The 18,750-nt window shown below is 39.0% G+C and overlaps 1 protein-coding gene across 2 annotated transcripts; it reads left to right on the top strand.

Annotated features, from left to right (window-relative positions):
• The first annotated feature begins 4,559 nt into the window (after nt 1-4,559).
• On the top strand, nt 4,560-7,315 carry LOC306998455 (uncharacterized protein). Of its 2 annotated transcripts, XR_013797564.1 has the most exons (7): nt 4,560-5,024; nt 5,242-5,485; nt 5,760-6,077; nt 6,303-6,481; nt 6,627-6,688; nt 6,912-7,006; nt 7,243-7,315. XR_013797564.1 is itself a non-coding variant. In XM_079612545.1 (4 exons), the coding sequence occupies exons 1-4, from the start codon at nt 6,272-6,274 to the stop codon at nt 7,269-7,271; spliced, it is 396 nt and encodes a 131-aa protein (XP_079468671.1). In that variant the 5' UTR covers nt 6,241-6,271; the 3' UTR covers nt 7,272-7,315. The 2 variants fall into 2 exon arrangements, 1 of the variants encoding a protein (XP_079468671.1); XM_079612545.1 differs by lacking the exons at nt 4,560-5,024; nt 5,242-5,485; nt 5,760-6,077 and having other exon boundaries at nt 6,241-6,481.
• Nucleotides 7,316-18,750: the final 11,435 nt, after the last annotated feature.

Here is an 18,750-nt window from a genome sequence, read left to right as displayed (position 1 = left end):
ATGTGACATGCTTCAAATATGAAGAAATTTAATTTATCATTCACTTAAAAAAAAAACTCTGGTTTTATTTGGTTTGAAAAATCACAACTGAATCCACCCTTCTGGTGGGATCAGGATAATCCTGTTTTTTTTTGATCAAATAGATCCCAAACCGAGTTCAAAGTTTTGAAAAAGCAGGTTTGATCCAGATCAAATTAAGATCGGATTAAATGCTCTGATCTTAGTTCGGAATCCCTCTTTTGCTTTTGAAAAACCCATTTCCAAGATTTGATCCAATCCGTGACCCGAAATTTGAAAAACTGGGCCCAGGTGCGAAGAGCCAGAACCCTCTGAACTCTGACTTTGTCCCAACAATATTTTTGTACCTCAGCTCCCCCAACAAGAGGAAGAGGATTAAAATTACACGATTCAAACAAACACAGGAACTGAAGAGAAAAAGAGCAGTTAGTTTGAACAGACGAGAAACTGGAAAAGAAGAAGAGGGAGTGGAGATGGACAAAGATGACAGGCAAGAGTTTGACAGAGAAGACGGACATGAGTTAGATGAAGAAGATGGACAGGAGAGATAAAAAGGGGTTGGGTGGAGAAGACGGACAGGAGATTGACAGAGAGGAGCCTGAAACAAAACTAAGGCTGCGTCCCAATTCGCATACTATCCGTCCTAAATAGTACTCGAAAGTACAATTAGTACGTCCCAAATCGACAATAAGCGACAAATGTTGAAATAAGTGTTCCAAAGATACCCGGATGGTCTACTATTTCCGGTCAGAATCCGAAGTGCAGATCGATGAACACTCTAACGGCTAATATTGCCCATAACCCATCGCGCGTTGGGCGAGGATTCGGTTAGAACTACAAACACGAGTGAAAAGTGTTAAAAAAAAACTTCAGACATGGAGGACGCGCAAGTCCGGCGTTATGTAGAGAGGTTTAGATAAAGGGGTTTGAGTGATTATTTATCAGTTTCTAACCTGACGAAAATGTATTTATTCAATGTTGTCCACATTATATTGCATCTGCAGCAGCATTGTGAACTTTTGTAAAGACCCGTTTAGCCATTAACTTTTAAATGCATCATTATATTCAAATTCCAAACACATGAGGAGAGTCTCCGCATGAAAGACCCGTGACTGGCAGATGAACGTGCTACTACATTTCTCTCTCCGAAACGGTAGGAAATTAAATTAGATTGAATGGAGGATTTTAACTGTGACTAGATGTTTGACAGGGCAGTTTACAGTGACAGGATGCACGCGACAGATCTGTCCGTTAAAGATGACGAAGTAGTACGTCTCAAAGCTTGCCTACTTTTTTGCTACACACTCAAAAGTATATACTTTTTCTTCACAAAAAGAGTACATACTTTTAGGTTGTAGTATAAGTAGGCGAATTGGGACCCAGCCTAATTGTTGTTTTCCCTTTTATCTCATTCTTAAAGTTGAAATCCAGTTTGTCCCCTTTTCAGCAGTTTCTGTTGACATTACTGTGCCTGAGAATGAACTTGCCACTTTTCTTTTTAGCTCATGCGTTTCATGTATCAACGTCAACTGCTGGTCGGGTTTTCAACAACACACTGAATGTATTGAATAACAGGCTGTGTAATATCATAAAGTGGCCAAGCAGAGATCAGATCCTTTGTAGTCTCCCAATGTGATATAGAAACAGCTTTGAAAATTGTACCAGTATTATTGATTGCTTTGAAATATTTATCGAAAGACCAAAGGAAATGAGAGCAACAGCACAAACATTCTCCGTATAATCATCATAACAGTTAAATACCTCATCTCCATAACTCCACAAGGGGTCATCAGCTTTTTTTTGAAAGGTTGGGGCGGGAGGACAAGTGACAAGCATGTGACTGAGCACAGTGGATTTCTTGAGGAGTCCCCAGGAGATGTTGTTCTTGCAGACAGGGGGTTTAATGTGGCAGACTCTTTGGGTCTTGTTAATACTCGACTCAAGATACCGGCATTTACAAACAGCTGAAGTTGAGTCATCGCAGGGACTGGCAGCAGAATATAATTATCATGATGAACTAGCCTCATTTATAAAGATTTGTACTAATGACTTGCTTTTACATTGTTGGTCAGGTAGACAAACATCTTCCAAAATTACCGATAAAAATTCCAGTTAGCGAATGCTTGTGTGCATATACACAAGCTTTATTTCTCACTCGTTTAACATTCACTATTAATATCTGTATTCATAGCTGTAACTTAGCGTTTCCCCATTGGGGGAGTTTGGACAGTGTTGGGGGTCAGTGTGAACGAGGCAGCAGAGAGGGGGCTCAATCAGGCTGGCGCCCGGGTCGGCCTCAAAATCAATCTGGCCAAAACTAAGTGGATGTGCAACGACCAGGTGGCCGACACTACCCTTCATATCGGCCAGCATCAGCTCCAGCAAGTAGACAGCTATATCTACTTGGGCCAGGAGCTGACCACCGACCACAAGATTGGCCGAGAACTGACATGACGACGCCTAGCAGCCTGGGTCAGCTTTGGCTCAATTGCTGAGACGGCCACCAACAGAGCCATTGACCCAGACATCAGGGCCGCCCTATTCAACAGCACCGTCCTGCCGGCCATGCTCTATGGGGCCGAGACCTGGACAACGACGGCGGCCGACCGGCTAAAGCTGGCCGTGACTGAACGCGCAATCGAGCGCCGCATGATCGGGGTCCAACAGATCGACCACGTCCGCAACGAGCAGCTGCGGGCCATGACCAGGGTGGCCGACGCGGTGGACCTGGCCAAGAATCGCTGGGCCGGGCACCTGATGCGGCGGACGGACGAAAGATGGACGCGCAAAGTCACCGTCTGGTTGCTGATCGACATCAAGCGGCCACGTGGACGCCCTGCAACACGATGGCGCGACTCGCTACGACAAGATCTGGGACACAATTGGATGGGGCTCGCCCAGGACCGACAGACCTGGGCAGATCGTTGTGGTCTGCGCTGACCACCTTTGGCCGGCAAAGACAGACCGATTCTGGAGTAGCCCACTCAGACTTGTCCGGCTAGTTACCGGCAAATGATCTCCATAGCAACGCTTAAAAACAAATGGTGCAGCTGTCAGAGTGGTAGAAAGAATACTTTGCGGTTAAATGTGTCCAATCAAAATGTACACAAGCTTCGCGGTTTAAGATTAAAGATACAATATGTAAAAATTTTGTAATAAAAGATCCAAAAATCACTTGGGCAGTGTGATATATTTCCTGCAGTTATGTACTTACAATATCCCAAAAGTCTCCAAAGATTTTTTATTTCAGAGAAATTCCAATTTTAAATAATTGTCCGTCCCGGAAAAAAATGTCGCCTGTCAGTGACGCAATATCCGCACTATCCTTGGTTTCCGCAATATCACGTGGACAAATGCGTTAGTAAAAAAAAGTTCCTCTAGCTGGGACACGAACTCGGGTCTCCCACGTTATACAATGGCACACTTGCCCACGACACTATCGTGATGCGATAGGATAGCCTATATAATAATAGCCTATTATGATTTCCGTCATTATTTTATATTCTGTACAAAGTCCGTGACCGAGATTATGGCAGTGCAATTAAATACAATCAGATATCTGTTGTTAAAAAATATTAAGCCATTACTTGCAAATGTCCGTTCAAATTTAATTTTACTACGATTGGTTTGAACACGTAAAACACTTCATTAACTATAAATATCCTAAAACTACGCAGCAGTAACCTAACAAATCATTTGACAAATAGCTGTAACAGGATAATATAGCATAACATTTTGCGTTCCTTGTAGTTAATTCATTATCATGACATAAAATTTCGCGTTCAGTCGTACAGGTAATACAAAAACGAATAAATTACCTCATCCGTGATCATGATTCATTAATTCCATACGTCTCTGGATGTTGAAAACGACATCTCCCATCGTTCCACTCTCCTTCATAGCGTCATCAAGCTTCGCCTTTGTTATTGTTGGAAACAGCGCCCTCTTGTGGCTCAAAATCTTACATACTGTAGCTTTAATGTGTCCAATCAAAATGCACACAAGCACAAAACGTAGGCTTTCACAAAAAAACAGTTTTTATCAAAACACATTTAAACATCATGGCGGAAAACAAGAAGAAGTGCAGACAGTATAGTGTTAAGTACATTAGATATGGCTTTATTCCCTCACCCACGAACATCCAGCTCCCGATGTGCCTGCTTTGCCAGCAGGTTTTCTCTAACGAGGCAATGAAACCGTCCCGTCTAATGGAGCACCTAACTAAAATGCACCCTAATAAGGCATCCAAGGATGCTGCGTATTTCCAGGACCTCAAGGAGCAACTTTCAAAACAGTCCATCTCAAAGATATTCGCTAGGAAGGTAAACCAGACAGAGAGTGGGTTAGTGGCTACTTATAACATCTCTCTCCTGATAGCGAAGTCCGGGTTGCCATTTACAGTGGGGGAGAAGCTAGTTTGCCAGCGATTAAAGAGGTCATCTCCACTATCATGGAGAGAGACCCATCGCCAGTGATGCAGGCCATCCCGCTCAGCAATGACAGTGTGGCTCGGAGAATAAAGGAGATGGCGCTGGATCCAGCTGGATGAAACCACGCCAATAGACGATAATGTTCTGTAGATGGCGTATGTGCGTTATATGTCTGAGAGAGATGTGGCTGAGGACGTTTTGTTTGCCAAATATCTCTCCACTGACACATGAGGGGAGACGATCTTCAGGGCTCTGAGTGACTACCTGCTGGAGAACTGTATTCCGATCGCCAACATCCTCGCCTGTGCCACAGATGAAGCTCCCGCTATGATTGACAGGTACCGTGGCTTCGCAACTTTGTTAAAGGAGCGTGTGCCGCAGGTGTTAACAGTGCACTGCATGTTGCACCGTCACAATTTAGTGGCTAAAAATATAAGTCCTTCTCTCCACCAGTCTCTGAACATCGCTGTCAGGGCCATAAACAAAATTAAGGCCCATGCTCTGAACGACCGGATCTTCAGGAAGCTGTGAGGGGATAACGATGAAGTGTTTCAGCGCTTGCTGCTCCACACCGAGGTACGCTGGCTATCCAAGGGAAACTGTCTGGCTAGGCTGTAGGAGTTGTGAGGCCGACGAGCTGGATCGCCTTTCATGGCTGACACCGCCGTCGGTGTATGAATGAGTGAGTGAATGGGTGAATGTGAGGCAATATTGTAAAGCGCTTTGGTGGCCATTGGGTCTGTGAAAGCGCTATATAAATGCAGTCCATTTACCATTTACCATTGTTCACAAGTGTCCTGGAGTTTCTTGCCTGTGCAGATGCAGCTCTAAGGGACACGCTGTGGTCCTGTCGCGGTGACATCTTTTACCTGGCAGATTTCTTCGGGAAGATGAATGAAGTGTCACTCAAACTCCAGGGAGATGCCGTGACACTGGTCCATTCAAAGGCGACCATCTGCAGTTTCCTCGCCAAGCTGGAGCTGTACAAACAAAATTTGAGCAGGCGTCAATTCAATAATTTTCCTCAGCTGGCCAAGGTAGCCTATTATTATTAGTATTATTATTATTAGTAGTAGTAGTAGTATTAGGTATATTTTAATTTACAAAGGCAGCGTAAAATAATCTCAATAACGTTAACTGCCGGAGCTGTAACGTTACAAACAAAATTTGAGCAGGCGGCAATTCAATAATTTCCCTCAGCTGGCCAAGGTAGCCTATTATTATTAGTAGTAGTAGTATTAGGTGCTATATTTTAATTTACAAAGGCAGCGTAAAAATAATCTCAATAACGTTAACTGCCTTTACATTCAGGTGGTTGATGAGCTGACCGATAACCACCTGCTGCATTACACGATCACTTGAGGGCAGTGAAGGCGGACATGGAGATCCGTTTCAGGGACCTCGAACAATTGGATGCCCCTGAATGGGTGATGGAGCCATTTCAAGTGGATGTGTCCAGGAGTGAGGCTGAAATTCAAGAAACCCTCATCGACCTCCAAAATGATGAGGAGGCCAAGGCAACCTTTCGGGCTTGTGGCTGGCGTGTCATGTGGGCCACGCATGGTCAGCGTTTCCCTCTTTTGTGGAAGAGGATTCGTCTTCTGGGGGCGTTAAGAGGATCATGAAGAGGTCAGGGGGGCGTTTGTTCAAAAAAGGTTGAGAACCACTGCTAACTCATATAAAATTATAAAGATGTCTTTGAAGTTTGTGGGCTTTGGGATGGTCAATATTTAAGACAAAAAAAAAAAAGCTGACGTAAATTTGTTGATGAATTTACGTACATAAATTTGTTGTAAAGTTGTGCCTTGATAATATTTCTTATTATGATGATTATCATTGGTTTCAATACATTAGAATTCAAAAGAAAAGTCATGGAGATGCTGGTCGAAATCCGTGAAGACATTCGGACAATTAAGAAGGAGAGGGGAGCAGAAATGCATGGGGATTCAAGGCTTCCAGCACAGGCGTCAACTCTTGAGGAGCTAAATGTCCTTGATAAATCTCTCAACTGCCTGGAGGAAAAGCAGAGACTGGTAAGGACGTACATGTAGTCATACCAGTATAATGCAATTTTTATAACGTGCAGTGTTTCAATCTCTGTGTGACTTGCAACAGTCATGGGGATACACTGTTAACCTTTTTTGTGGTTAAACTAAAATACTGTTCCTCTAATTTCAGATTAATAGCTTGTCCAATGTTGGAGGGATACATTTAAAGGAAAATGTTAAAAGGATCATGAAGTAAGTTTTTATATTAGCAGTTATCCAATATCCAAATATGATATTCAATATTTAGAGATTTTTCTGCATGTCCTTACTGACCTTAAAAATCAACACCAGGCCAGCAGTAGAACCAGAACCATATAGATATGACAAACCTACTAAACTATAACAACCGTTTCATAATGTGTTGTATATAATTTATTATTTGGACATTTAAATCCTCTTCCTTTTGTATCCACAGGTTGATGACAAATGAGGTAATGGCCAGTTTCAATATGAAGGGCGGGAAGGGGAAGCTTGCCTTCACCAAGCTCCATCTTTACAATGTTGTCACAGGTAAAAAAAATAAAAAACAGTAACCACATAGTACCTTTCCGTTTGATATCTTTAATTTTTCAGAACTCTAACTTAGGGGTGGGCAATCTGACGATTTTATATCGTGATCGATCTTGAAGACGTACACATTCTACTTTCAAGCAAATCTTAGAGATCGAAAACTTTCATGTCCTCGTGTTACGTGGGTGTGTATATCGAACCGTTGGTGTGTGATTTCTCTTTATGTGAGTTTGTAGGTGGAATCTTGAGAAGGGATTTTCCCTGAACTGGCAGAAGTAGAGTGACGTCATGGGGGTTCCTGCTATTTAACTTTTTTTCTTCCACTTTTTATTATTTAGTTAGAACAGCGAGGGAAGAATTTGCAAGGAAGATTCACCTGTTTTTCTTCTTTTCGGGAGTCAGGCAACATCTCTCCTGGTTAACTAGGTGTAGTGAAGGGTTCCTGTTTTCTTTAAGTTGCCCTAACTTTGTACTGTTATTTTTGGTTAATCTTGATTGTATATTGTTTATCTCTTGAGGTGCCTTTATCTCTCTCATTAAAAAGTTCATGGCGTGAATGACGTCTGAAACGCTACCAATCGTCTGTGGTTGTTGATATGTTCGGTCCTTGTCTTTTGGTCTGCCTTGAACGAGCTAAAATAGATTGAGAGCCGTAACACCTCGTAATAGCAGGACTTTTATTTTGACGATCATGAGTCCCCAGTGAAGCTGACTTTTATTTTTACGAGTGGCCCTGAGCACACAGCATTCCTATTCTTCGTCTTTATTAGTTTATGGTCTCTGAATATGTACAAACAGCAAAATGTAAATTATACCATTAAGTGAAGGTGAAGTCATTCATGGAGTTTATTGACATAATGTTGTTTTCAGAAAAAAACATTGTAGGTAATTAACATTGTGTTCTTTCATTTTCAGGATTGTAATTGATTAATAAAAAATAAAATAAACATTTTTGACAAGAACATTGTTTGGATTGTCTTTTGATTTGTAGTTATTCTGGAGTTGGATTATAATATTATTACCTATAGATTTATATTTTATAATAACTACATATTATATAATTACAATATTATCAATATAAATATTACTGTACAATACCGTATAATTACAGCAGAAGCAGACTAAATGACAAAATACAGTCCCGCAACTGATCAAGTCTGGTTACTGGCCTGTCACAGCAAGCTGTGAAACATCATATAAAATGCATGTGTTTGTGTCCACATGAAACCGACTGCTCCTGGAGTGTGTAAACGGTCCTTCACCAGTTTACAATAACAGCGGACAAGAGTTCTTTGGCCGAGTATTAATTGAATTCATTACCAAATTATTTCTTTTTTTGGCAGTGAGCTATTTCTTATATGGTTTTTGATTTGTTTTATAGAATGGAAATATATGCGCAGATGCTTTTCAAATGGAGATACTGCCAGTTTGAAATCGATAAGCTCTGTGGAAGTGTTTGACAGTCCAGCCGGTTCTCCATTTATGCTTGCTGTGGCAGTAGATGGTAATAGAAAAATGTATCGCTTCAAAAGAGGGTTGGAGAAGTTGTATATCTGCCTTTCAAAAAGCATTTCAAAATAATATTTTATTACAGTTAGTTTTTCATTAGATAATTAAATGAAGCCCTTCTAATTATTTTCAAGGGATGAAGATCATGGCTTGTTTAGGGTGTCTTTGTCTGTGAGGATGAAGATATTTCCAAGTTTGTTGACTACATTAATAATAAGACAAAGCATGCAAGTTGTATTGCTGTTTTGTCTTAATGATCTTTGAAATTGTAGGTCCTAAACTAAAAATAGGAATGCAATTTTTCACTTAACTACAATAGCAAAATTAAGAACAATGCATTGAATTGTAAAATCGTGCATGGCTTGAAATTGCAGTAAAGCTAAAATTCACTTGTAGTAATTTGAAATGTGTATGAAATGTGTAAAAAATGCTAACAGACATATCTTTACACATATTTATTTAGACATTTACCCATATATTTAATACTGTGTTGTTAAATCATCACATTGTTTTTCTTTCACTTTGTTCTCATCTTGATAGCCAGTCTCTGGATCGAGTCAGTGGACTGCAGCACGGGAGTCCATCCCGAAGAAAATCAACAAGTTGGATGAGGAGGGCATGGAGGTGGCTGTCTGTCGACACAGTGTGTTTCTGAGAAGTCTCAACATGATGAGGGGAGAAATATTTGCATATCCCATGTTTCTACAAAAGGAATGTGCAGTTCATGTGCACTGATGTAATATGCAAGTACTGGCCATACCTGCAGAAAGTTGTTAATGATTGTCCAGAGCTCTCTCCTCTCCTGGTCATTAAGCCATTATGCATGCGTGACGACAACTGTTTTACAGAAAATAAAAATGCCAGTTTGTGACTTATGTATTTATTTTCAGTAATTGCTGCTTATATTCTAAAACATTTAAAATATTTGATCCATGCACAAGATTAAGTGGAGTGGTCGAAACCAAGATGGAGCAGGGGTGAAGAGGTCGAACAAGTAAACAGCTTCTTGTCAAGAACTGCTATATGCAGCAAATGCATGACCAAAAGAGGTAAGAGTAGGGGAGAGTCGGGACGATTGAAACGCGGGACAGATGAACCATTGAGATTTCCTTGAAAACCACTCACGTCATGTACGTCAAATTTCGTCAGCACGTACAGCACGCAATGCCTACCAGACTCGCGAAAAAATTTCTTCTTTACGTCATGCCGATTTGGTGTTAAAGCCGGAAAGCGTTTTTTTTTTAGTGCGGTAAGTGAATTCTTTCGTGCGGTACTTTTTTTTTGACTGACAAGTTGTATTTATTGTTTCATGTGCCATTGTAATGATAATACGGCAGGTGTATTAGTACTGCAACACACCCTTAATGCAACCTTGCAAACCTTGTGCAATAGTGTTTTTTAGTTTAAGGGTAAAACATGTTTAACTGGCAGGAGGCGCTGTTGGGACATTTAAGTAAGAAAAAAAAAGAGGAGAGGTTGAGGTATATGAAAGGACCTATTAAGATATAGTGTCTAGGGAGGTCAGCATTAGGTGTGCAGCTGAAATACATGGCCTCAACCCTGTCACACTATGTGAAGAGTAGAGCTGAGACAACCCTACTGCAAGTTAGGCCCCCAGGTAATAATAGGGTGTTCAACCCAGAGCAGGAGGGAGAGCTACAGGCATATCTTAACCCTCTGGGGTCTGAAGTGTTTTCTGGGTCCTGGAGGTGTTCTGACATGCTCTAACATTTGTGCTTATTTCTGTTACTTGTGACATTTTCATGGCTAAAGTCTTATTACACTGTATTCAGCACAAACTCTGCTACAATAATATCTCAGCAGCATGTATGTAAAAGTTTGTAGTTTTGAGATAATAACATTGTAGGTAATTAACATTGTGTTCTTTCATTTTCAGGATTGTAATTGATTAATAAAAAATAAAATAAACATTTTTGACAAGAACATTGTGTGGATTGTCTTTTGATTTGCGTGGTTTGTGAAAATGACAAAAAAAAGTCACTGAAATAAGGTCATGAAACCCAAACTGATTATTTCTTCACGATTATTTCTTCACAAGACTTTTGAAAATTGTATCACGTAGCCTAGAATATTTGCTCCAAAACTATGTGAAAATCACCTTGACTACTCATTCAGATCAGACAATATATTGATTTAAAATTTGTAAAACATGTCTTGTGTAAGAAAGCTTTATGCGAGTAGGCGTGAACAACCCCATGAATATTGAGTGTTTCACACCTGAGAGAGACAAAGAGCCTCCCATAATGGCCCTATTAGGAGCTCTCAGGTCCTATGATGAGGAACTTTGAACAAAGAATGAGGAGATTTTAAAAAGAATGGCTTTTTGATTGTTTGGATTTATTTACAACACAACAATCCAAAGATACACAACAAATGGCAAAAAAGCACATTATTTAACACACTGAGCTAAAGACAGAGACTTAACCAGTCACACACATTTGTGCCATTCCTGAAACATAGTGCATACCTGTCATTTCCCAGGTGTTTGATTTTTCACTTTACCATGTTCTGCTCATGTTGAAGTCAGCAGGACTATACCTAAAAATAAAAAATATATATAATATAACAACATAATATGACAGAGCAAGAGTGCCGTTTTCCTGTGAACCATTGCAAAATGTGCTATTTATTTAACAGTTAAATTAACAATAAAGTCAACATTGTGAGTTAGGCTACTTTTTAGACACAATTGTCAATATTGTTTGTTTCCCCTTTATTTCGCAGACGAGAATTTCATAATGAAACCGTAGTCCAACAGACAGCGATGACTTTTTACAAACTGAAATCCGCGTTTTGAACGAATCATTTGATTCAATGAACAATCACTTGTTTTTTGAATGAATCAGCCTTTTGAACAAATTGGTTGAATAAATGACAGTTTATTCTCACACATTCTTATTAAGACAGTGACTTGCTGCCACCTACTGGTAGTTTTAGTTTCATATTTAAAGTACCCTTTAATTAAAATGTTAAAATTATAAATCATTTCATATTTAAATATTGAATAGCTTTATTTATGCAATTGTAAATGAAGTGTAAATATAGTGATTTGACGTAAAAGGTGAAGTACAAAATCAGTAAAATATCATCTAATTATTATCAATAAAACTTTGAAAATATCTATATATATTTTTGTCAATATTGCACACCCCTAATGTACGGTATTAATTTTGATTTCTTCAGGTCTTAAAAAGCCTTATATTCACACATTCTCCTTTCACATACATACATTTCTACTCTCACACTCATATATTTATACTCTCACACTCATACATTTATACTCTCACACTCATATATTTATACTCTCACACTCATACATTTCTACTCTCACACTCATACATTTCTACTCTCACACTCGTATATTTATACTCTCACACTCATACATTTATACTCTCACACTCATACATTTCTACTCTCACACTCATACATTTCTACTCTCACACTCACATTTCTACTCTCACACTCATACATTTATACTCTCACACTCATACATTTATACTCTCACACTCATACATTTCTACTCTCACACTCATACATTTCTACTCTCACACTCACATTTCTACTCTCACACTCATACATTTATACTCTCACACTCATATATTTATACTCTCACACTCATACATTTCTACGCTTACACTCATACATTCTCCTTTCACATACATATATTTCTACTCTCACACTCGCACATTTCTACTCTCACACTCATACATTCTCCTTTCACACTCATACATTTCTACTCACACTCATACATTCACACTCATACATTTCTACTCTCACACTCACATTTCTACTCGCACTCATACATTCTCCTTTTACATACATACATACCTACTCTCACCACACTCATACATTTCTACTCGCACTCATACATTCTCCTTTTACATACATACATACCTACTCTCACACATTCTCCTTTCACACTCATACATTTCTACTCTCACTCACATTTCTACTCTCACACTCATACATTCTCCTTTTACATACATACATACCTACTCTCACCACACTCATACATTTCTACTCTCACACTCGCACATTTCTACTCTCACCACACTCATACATTTATACTCTCACACTCATACATTTCTACTCTCACACTCATACATTTCTACTCTCACATTTCTACTCACACTAGCACATTTCTACTCACCACACTCATACATTTCTACTCTCACACATTTCTACTCTCACACTCGCACATTTCTACTCTCACACTCGCACATTTCTACTCACACTAGCACATTTCTACTCACACTCATACATTTCTACTCTCACACTCGCACATTTCTACTCAACACTCATAAATTTCTACTCACATTTCTACTCACACTAGCACATTTCTACACACCACACTCATACATTTCTACTCTCACACTCATATATTTCTACTCTCACACTCGCACATTTCTACTCAACACTCAAATTTCTACTCTCACATTTCTACTCACACTAGCACATTTCTACACACCACACTCATACATTTCTACTCTCACACTCGCACATTTCTACTCTCACACTCGCACATTTCTACTCTCACACTCGCACATTTCTACTCTCACACTCGCACATTTCTACTCTCACACTCGCACATTTCTACTCTCACATTTCTACTCTCACACTCGCACATTTCTACTCACCACACTCATACATTCTCCTTTTACATACAAACATACCTACTCTCACCACACTCATACATTTCTACTCTCACCACACTCATATATTCTCATTTCACATACATACATACAAACATTTCTACTCTCACACTGATACATTCTCCTTTCACATACATTTCTAAACTCACACATTATCCTTTCATACATATATTTCTACTCTCACACACATACATTATCCTTTCACATCCATACATTTCTAGAAATGTATTTGGGGGCTCATGGTGCCACCAATATGATTGACTATTGTCAATGCTTGATTATTTGCAGACTAAAAAAAACACACCCATTATCAATTTTAGTAGTTGTAGCTGTGTTGCTTACATAAATGTCTGTCTGGCACATTTTTTTTTTTTTTTTTTTTTTACAGTCTATGGTTTTAAATTGCAACAGTACCAAACCCAAGCAAACTTTAGATAAATACATATCTCTCCATCATGTCATAAATAGTATTTCCTTTGAGTTGGGGAGTCATGTATTAGTTTGTGAACCGGTATGTTTAGCATCTCCTGCTTGACTTACAGGGCATGAGCAGCTGTTGTGCTTTTATGGAAAAATGTTACAACTTTTCTGACCTTAATCAACATTAATCAACAAATGGCTTATCTGTTGAAGGTTAAGAATGTGCGCAAAACATCCAATTTGTGCCCCAAGTCCAGCTGCTTCTTTTATGGCATTCACCATGTTCTGTGGATTATCAATGGTGACGTTAGGTCTTTCTAACTTCCACTGTCACTGAACTCATCAGTAAATCAGCAAAACAGCTACTTGTGTGGCTTTCAAAAGGGGGAATTTTTGTAAGACAGCTTTCCATTTTCCAATCCAAAATGTAATGTACTGTCAGAAAGATGCAAATAAAAAGTATGTGTGTATCTTAATCTTGTGTTGTTGAAACTGAAAACTATAACAATTAATTTATTTTATAATAAAAATAATTCACAAAATAAATCACAAAGATGTTGTAAACCTACCTCGAGATCTTTGTGGTTAGCCTTGATGTGCCTCTTGAGGTTTGTTGTGTTTCTTCCTGAAATTTTGAATCCACATTGCTTCCCTTCTGTTAGAATCAGACATTTGCTTTTTTCCCCACTTCAATATACAGAAAATTATGCCCAAATATCAGGTCTTCTCTTTCCCCGTATTCCTGTTGCTGTCATAACGAATTATAGAAGACCATTATGGGATTAAATTCCCGCCAAATATATAGCGGTCACGTATAAAATAATAATAAGCTTGAATCAAAAATTTAAAAACACATGTAAAAATATATTGCATAAACTGAAAAAAAAAAAAGCAAAATGATCAGAATAGCAAACAACGTGGTCACGGATCAAAATATAATAAGCGTGAATCAAGAAATAACAAGCATGAATAAAAACTTTAAACACATTAAAAGTTATTTTGCACAAAACTTAAACTTATGGTCATGCTTTCTTAAAAAGTATGTTTTCCTTGGTTTTATTACTGTGTACTTTGTGCTTTCTTGCATTTTCTGCTCATATTTTACTCTTTTGTACGCTTGTACTGTTTTTCTCTTCGCTCTTCTTTCTATGTTCTCCGCTTGCTTTCCCAAATGTTGCAGTTCAAGTTTCATGTAAATTAGGGCGGGCTTAAGCGTCACCATTGGTCCACTAGTTCTAGATTGACAGCTACTCCTCTAGCCAATCAATCGAAGAGGGGAGTTGACGTCACACCAATGCGACTCGTGGCTACTGATGCTTACTTGTTATCTTGTTATACAGGAGAAGACGACCAGCATCAACTCAGTTGGCAAAAAAAATTCCGTGGCAGGACACCTTTAAACTGCATGTGTGCCTGCAACTCAACCTGTTGCCGGTATATACGTATACCTGGCAATATGGTATCGTTAACATCATCCTAACGACGACCTGTTACAGTTATGCCTGTCTGATGATCCATCATTCACCTCTAATGCACTGGACCTGGCACCGCGAGCGTCGATCTTTTCCGAGCAGTAACTTGCCACCATCTACTGGCCGTTTTACTTTCATATTTAATCAATAACAAGGATGGGTAATGTCGGTCCTGGGTGCAGAGTTTAGCTCCTCCAAGCCTAATCAAACACACCTGAACCAGCTCATCGTCTGTAGGATATTTAAGACAGGTGAGGTTTTTAATCAGAGTTGACGCTAAACTCTGCAGGACATGCAGCGGCACTCTAGAAACAACGTTACCTATCGCTAATGGAGATGTTGCTGTATTCAAATTTTAAGCTATATTTAAAACATTAATCCTAAAGTAATATGCAATTATGTAGCTATGTAAGTAAACACAATACGTTTGTAATAAATCACTGTATTAAATTCAACTGGTTTCTGTATATCTTCTCTGTAACACAATCATTTTCAATAATCTGGTCAAATTTGGCGAGGTAAATAAAAAAAGGTAGGCAATGCGTAGCGGTGACAGGTCAAAGTCCTAAAGTCTTCAGACAATGGCCGTTTTAGTTTTTCCAACGAATTTTAATGTTTCATAACTGCAGGATGTTTTACTACAGCAGCCTTAGCATATTGACATCATGAGCCAAGTAATATTGTTTAACACCAATTACAAGTGTGCACATTAAGATTCTCATGTATCTCAAAAAAGATGAATTTAATTATTTATGTCCAGAGTTCAGATAGCTTTAGCCGTCTTCCCCTGGAAGCAGTGCTTCTTTGTTGTTATATTTACTCAGAATGAAGTGCATCACGGGCGCGCACCACCCACTGAAGTGTGCGTGCGGTGACTTAATCACGCTGGTATGCCAAGCGAAAATAATTAATTTAATAAATGCACATAACAAAGCACAAATAAGAAATTGAACAGTATTTAAAAGTATTAGAAAAATAACATTTTAGTATATTATAACGGAATTGAAGAAATTGTACAAACATAAACAGCTTGTACTCCAACATAAGCATCAGTAGCCACGAGTCGCATTGGCGTGACGTCAACTCCCCTCTTCGATTGATTGGCTAGAGGAGTAGCTGTCAATCTAGAACTAGTGGACCAATGGTGACGCTTAAGCCCGCCCTAATTTACATGAAACTTGAACTGCAACATTTGGGAAAGCAAGCGCAGAACATAGAAAGAAGAGCGAAGAGAAAAACAGCACAAGCGTACAAAAGAGTAAAAGATGAGCAGAAAATGCAAGAAAGCACAAAGTACACAGTAATAAAACCAAGGAAAACATACTTTTTAAGAAAGCATGACCATAAGTTTAAGTTTTGTGCAAAATAACTTTTAATGTGTTTAAAGTTTTTATTCATGCTTGTTATTTCTTGATTCACGCTTATTATATTTTGATCCGTGACCACGTTGTTTGCTATTCTGATCATTTTGCTTTTTTTTTTTCAGTTTATGCAATATATTTTTACATGTGTTTTTACATTTTTGATTCACGCTTATTATTTTTTTATACGTGACCGCTATATATTTGCCGGGAATTTTTTAACCCTATAGACCATGCTTGAAAAATGGCATGTGTCGCGACTCCCCCGCATAAAAACAACTACTATACCACGCACTGAACTTGAAAAAAAGAACAACTTCCGCTCTTGCCATCTAATGAATGAACAGCGCATTGCAACAAAAATATATGTTGACGAAAATAAATAGATTTTTGGTTATTTATTTCTTATTTACAACATTTTAGTCTTGTATTTTTTCGGCAAAATTATTGCATGTTGATTTAGTCACAGTTATCGTGTAATGACACTGGTGTCGTCTCGTCTTAGAGGTAGAAAAAAAAAGGTTGTCAGCGAAAAAAAAAAAAAAAACTGAGTGCGTGGGGGGTTTGGGGTGGCAAGATTTTTTTTAAAAGGTTTAAAGGGGGGCGTGACGAAAAAAGTTTTAGAACCACTGCTTTATGGGATGTGTGTGAATGCACGCACAGTTTTCAGAAAATCACTGGCAGTGTGAATTAACCCAAATCAAACGAACCCAGGACAAATACTGGACATTAATTTTGTATTGAATGCTATTTATTCAATATCTAAATCTAGATTATATGAAACATTATTATTCTAATGAAGACAACCAACATACTTTAGTGTATAAGAACATAATTCATATCTGGACAGTGTTGTGTGAGGAAAAAAAAGCACAGGACAGGTTAATTACTTTTTGAGGCTGGCTCCATTTCTCATTTAAACAAAAATAAATGATAGATTAGGTGGGTGAGGGTGATCCTCGCTCCGATGCGGGACAACAGGTCATCAAACTAGGCGTGGGACAGACGGAAGTACCGCTGAAAGCAGCTGTCGTCCAGGCGCAGCTCCTGGAGCAAATGGTGAAACTCGCCAAACGCCTCCGGAGGGTCTGGTGGACCCAAGTACGGCGACGATGACCCCTACGCCGCTGTTCTGCTCTCCAAAGCAAATACAGAGCAGTAACTCTCTTGATGAATGCTCGATCAACATCAGCCATCTTGCAAACAGATAACCGCCTAGCACTTGCCCCTCCCACAAGAAGCGGATTTCACTTTAAAAGCTTACTTTTTACAGCGTACTTTTCGGTTTAGACGCGCGAATGGATTCAAAATGTTCAAGCGTCCAACTAGACGTGATAGACGCAAATTTGACGCTCTATTCGCGTTTGGTGTGAACGCAGCATAACAGGGTAAAAAAAAATAAGCAGATCTAACCGTTTTTGAGGCCTTTCTGTATGCAATAGATCCCGCTGTCTTTCCATGAAATGTGAAGAACTTCTAATTTCATTTTCTTCTAGTTGCGCTCACTTTTTCTGGCTGCTCTCTTAAGGGCCCGAATGTGCTCGTTGTCCCACGGGGTTGGACTATTTTCTTTAATTTTTTTAAGCGTAAAGGAGCAATTGTGTCTAAAGTGCTGGGAAAGAGGCTTGTGTTTATAACAGTAATCTTAGCGGTGGACTCATTTAAAGTAATGTAATCATCTGGTTTTAGTCAGGTTTCTGTCACACACAGCATGTCTAGGTTATGATCTGTAATCATATCATTTACAATGAATAAAATTGTCAAACAATAAAACTTCACAACTAATTTTAGCAAATTATCCAACATTAATGATTAATTGGAATGTTAAATGATTTACTTGTAAATGTATTATTTGCGAGTAGTGGTCAACCGATATTGGTTTTTTGATGGCCGATGCCTCTTAAGATGCGATCTTAAGGCTGGTTCACACGAGACGATTTTAAAATTGTCGGCCGATTTTCCAAACTTGAGAGACCCCACACACGGCGATAAAAAAAATCACGGGTCTAACAGTTTTGGTCGTACAATGTGTGGTGTGCAGCCACACGGCAAAATCAACACATCACACACGAACCGATTTGACTCCCGAGCATTCCCAGGGGGCTGTTCCATAAAACAAGATTAGAATACAAGCCAGACTTATTTTGGTTAGTCAGACTTATTGTCGGTTGATTCTGTTTCATAAAGCAAACTTAAAATAGTTCAAACTCAGTTACCCTGGCAACTTATGCTGGGAAACTAGCCTGGTCCAGGGCAGGCTAACTGTCAGGCTAAGCCTCAGTTGTTACAGATCCTCTAACACTGACCAA

The sequence above is a fragment of the Phoxinus phoxinus genome (assembly GCF_949152265.1).
Source record: "Phoxinus phoxinus genome assembly, chromosome: 5".
NCBI lineage: Eukaryota > Metazoa > Chordata > Actinopteri > Cypriniformes > Leuciscidae > Phoxinus > Phoxinus phoxinus.
Note: the sequence above shows the minus strand (reverse complement) of the source record. Positions and strands in the feature narration are given on the sequence as shown.